At 45.4% G+C, this 3772-nt stretch overlaps 1 protein-coding gene across 1 annotated transcript; it reads right to left on the minus strand.

Annotated features, from left to right (window-relative positions):
• Nucleotides 1–451: 451 nt before the first annotated feature.
• On the minus strand, nt 452–1654 carry LOC308153755 (homeobox protein MSX-2-like; the record flags this gene model as incomplete). Its single annotated transcript, XM_080526947.1, has 2 exons — nt 452–894; nt 1312–1654. 2 exons carry the CDS (start codon nt 1652–1654, stop codon nt 452–454), a joined length of 786 nt encoding a protein of 261 aa, XP_080383073.1.
• Between the last annotated feature and the right edge of the window lie 2118 nt (nt 1655–3772).

Here is a 3772-nt window from a genome sequence, read left to right on the forward strand (position 1 = left end):
ACGACAATACTTTGCTTGGCTACAAAATGAAGCATCATAATGGATGCGTTTTTGGTGAATAAAGTTGCTATTGGCACTCTAGAATGTTGAAAATGTGAAAACTTTATTCACCCTCTGCACTAAATGAGTTAAGACACTTACGTGTTTACCCTGCAACGTAATGTGTACTGTAGTTTGTATTTTTTTTAAATTATGAGGTTGCCCTGGGACGTTGGGAACTCCCCTTACAATCAGGACACTTTGATACAAATGTAAATGTTGGCCGGCAATGTTTAGGGCACCTGCAGAAGCAATGTGTCATTTGAACTCTGATTGTAAGGTGCATTTTACAACATTGCTACTGCACCCCTCTCCATTCAAATACACAGAAACACACACACACACACACACACACACACACACACACACACACACACACACACACCATCAATTCCTCCACAGTGTTCTAGTCTCAGGACAGGTGGAACAGGCTGTAGGCCATAGGTGAGGCATACATGCCCAGGTGTGCAGTGGGTAGCAGAGGGGTCCGGCGGTATGGATATCCCTGTCCGTACAGCGATGATGGTGCCAGATTAACACCGAGAGGGAAGGGTAGCGAGGAGAACCCAGAGTGTAACATAGGTTTGGCTCCAACACCAGCAGACATTTTGAGTTTCTCTACCTCGGCCTCCTGCAGCCTCTTGGCTTTAGCTCTGCGGTTCTGGAACCAGATCTTGACCTGGGTCTCGGAGAGGCATAGGGAGGAGGAGAACTCAGCCCGCTCAGCGATAGATAGGTACTGCTTCTGGCGGAACTTCCTCTCCAGTGCCAGGAGCTGGGAGGTGGTGAAGGGAGTCCGAGGCTTACGGTTGGTCTTGTGTTTCCTAAGGGGGCAGGGAGCGGGACTGAGCTGCCCTGCACAGAGGAAAGGAGAAAAGAGTAAAAGAGTCATGTTGAGAACTAACATTTAATTAGATACCTAGTGTCTGTGAAATGCATCAAAAGTACAATGTAGCCTAATGTAAATTATAAATTAGGCAGTATACTCTCTATAGTTTCTATATGTATTATTTGGACTTTAACACAGGTGTGATGCTGAAGAACTAACTGTACTGTTAATAATACATCATAAAAAATGTGTCAATGACAATTATTTCACGAACAAAAATACAAACACAAATTAAATTGCCTATCCTAATGATGAACAGTGAAGTGTTATAACAACTTCAGAAGGGTTTTGTGACCGAAAACTATACACAGCCATTTTAAACAAACTACAGGCATATACAATGTATGGGCTGAAAGTTTTCCCCCAGGAGTTGAAGCACTTACGGGTCGGCGGAGACAACTTGGACAGGGACATCCAGGACGCACAGTCCCCGGGTTCGGATGTCTCTGATTTGACAGGCGACGCTGGGACGAACTGTGGAGGGAACTCCTCTGGACTGTGAGTCTCTCTGGATCCATACGAAGAATAATTCCCCCGGGATGTGGCGATCACCGTTCCACCGTGTCGTCTCGCCACATCGCAGTGTGTCCCCCTCCTGTCCTTTGACATTAACGCTTCCACGCTGAAAGGTAACGGCGACACCTGCGCTTTGCGCTCTTTTGGCTGCGGTGGTCGAGTATCCTCATCGGTTGAAAAGCCATCTCTCGAATGTAACGGAGAGGTCATGCTTTCTTTTGTGACAAAAGTTGAATATTGAAAAACACAATGAACTTGTTATATAATGAAACTTGTGTTCATCTCCGTGGTGACACACGGAGAGGATAAACTCGGAAACTAAACTCTGCAAAAAGAAAACTTTTTTGAAGTACTTGGACTTACAGCCAATCATAACTGTGCCAAAACGACAGCCTCAGAAGAAGCTTTATGATTGGCTAGTGCGATTCAGGGCACTCGGGGTGGGGTCCCTAAGGTTAAAGAGACCCCCGGGGCCACACTCCCCCGGTCAGGTAAACATCAGCCTAATTTACCGCTAATTGCGCGAGGAAGAAGGAAAATTGCTGGAAATGATTTTTCTTAGATGAAGTTCTCACAGTCCATTTCAACATGTAACATAACTCTGACATGAGATGACATATACAATCCATCTTACAAATTAATTTGATGAAAAATACCTTTATTAAGACAGAGACAGTAACCTATTCCTAAATGATTGATTCAAAAGAAGTAATTCAATTTACAAAGTCAAAGTCAAAGTCAAAAGTCTTTGATAAAAGAGTATAAGTTGGTTATTATTATTTGTGTGTGGGTGTGGGATAGAAATAATAGTGCTGTTTTGGCCATAGTCAGTCCAGGGCTGATAGGCTGGGCTGAGTTTTGAGGAGTATGCCAAAAGCCTTCCCTTGTGTCTCCTCCTGTGTGTCACTGCTGTTAGCCTGATTGATTTGTCTGGCTGTAACAGATTGTCTTACGGCGTTGATGGCACACAGATGAAAGCCGTTTTTGGGTGACATCTTAAGAGCTGTGTAGTTCTTGCACCGATAGGTTCCACAGTCAAAGGAAACAGCCACAGATCTCTGGAGGCGGACAAAGCCCTTGATTCATGTTGCAACTCGTATAACCTGAGATACCACTAAAGGGAGTAATCACAATAGGGATCAATAAGAATTATGGCAGGTTTTAAACCTCCTCATGCACTTACCGACACACTTGACTGTGAAAGGCACTTGAGAGAAGGATTATGGTTTTAGGCAGGCTTGAAAATGACTGTCATTACATTGTTATTATTAACACCTTGTAATTAGGCCTGTGGAATCCGGCTCTTTTGAGCAGGATTTAACGGTAATGACGGAAAATTGCTACCTTCCTGAGGTGTGTGGCGCCCGCTGTGATTACCTCTAGTCTAACGTCTCCCAGCAGAGACGCAGTATGGTCACATGACTGTTTGATGCTCATACCTGTAGGGCTGCAGGCAGCACGTATAAGGAGACACCACCAGCAGGTCGACAGCATCATCTGGCTTCCAAAACAAAGTCGTAATGATGCTATTCAAACATGCCCTGTATATCCGTCAAAATCCGGAATTCAAGGGAAAAAAACAGACCCGTGTTGCTCAAGTTTGTGACTTTTTACTACAACTACAAACTATAATTGTACACTGCAGTGATGGTACATGCTGCAAAACCCTGTTGCTGAAATACCTCTTCTTCTATTCTTCTTCTACATGCTCCAACCGCTTTTCAGTGAGTAGTGGGTATACCATTCTGCAAAAATGGTTGCCCCCGCATTGACTCCTTTCCTTCATTACCACTGATAAGTGAAACATCTGGATAAGTCTACACTACATCCATTTCTCATGTCAACAGTCTTTCAGATTAGTGCTCCTCCAAGCAAGGAGGGAAGTTATGGCTAATTGGGACACTGTCCCCCTCCCTCATTCACTTCTATTACTGAACGGCAGCGGTGCTCAGGCTGCCCTCTCTCCCCTTATACAGGACGTGCGCACACGCACAGACACACGCACGTACGTACACGCATATACATACACACGCACGTAGGTACGCGCATATACACACTCACACACACAGGCAACATTTAAGTGCCTCCTATGTGTCTGAGCCTGTGCTCTGTGATCAGGGCCCAGAGGCTCTAGCTCTGTAATCAGATGCGGATTATTACAGCAGTGTCAGGAGCCTGCACCCCCCCCGCGCCACCGCCCCCCCCGGCCCCTCACCCCCTCAACCCCACAGCATCATTAGACCCTGTACTGTATGAATCAGTGTGTGTTCACAGCATGAGCTCACTCTCCTGTAAAAGCATGCAAATCAATTAAGGGCCGTTCATTCA

The sequence above is a fragment of the Nansenia antarctica genome (assembly GCF_963989245.1).
Source record: "Nansenia antarctica genome assembly, chromosome: 3".
In the NCBI taxonomy this organism is placed as follows: Eukaryota; Metazoa; Chordata; class Actinopteri; order Argentiniformes; family Microstomatidae; genus Nansenia; species Nansenia antarctica.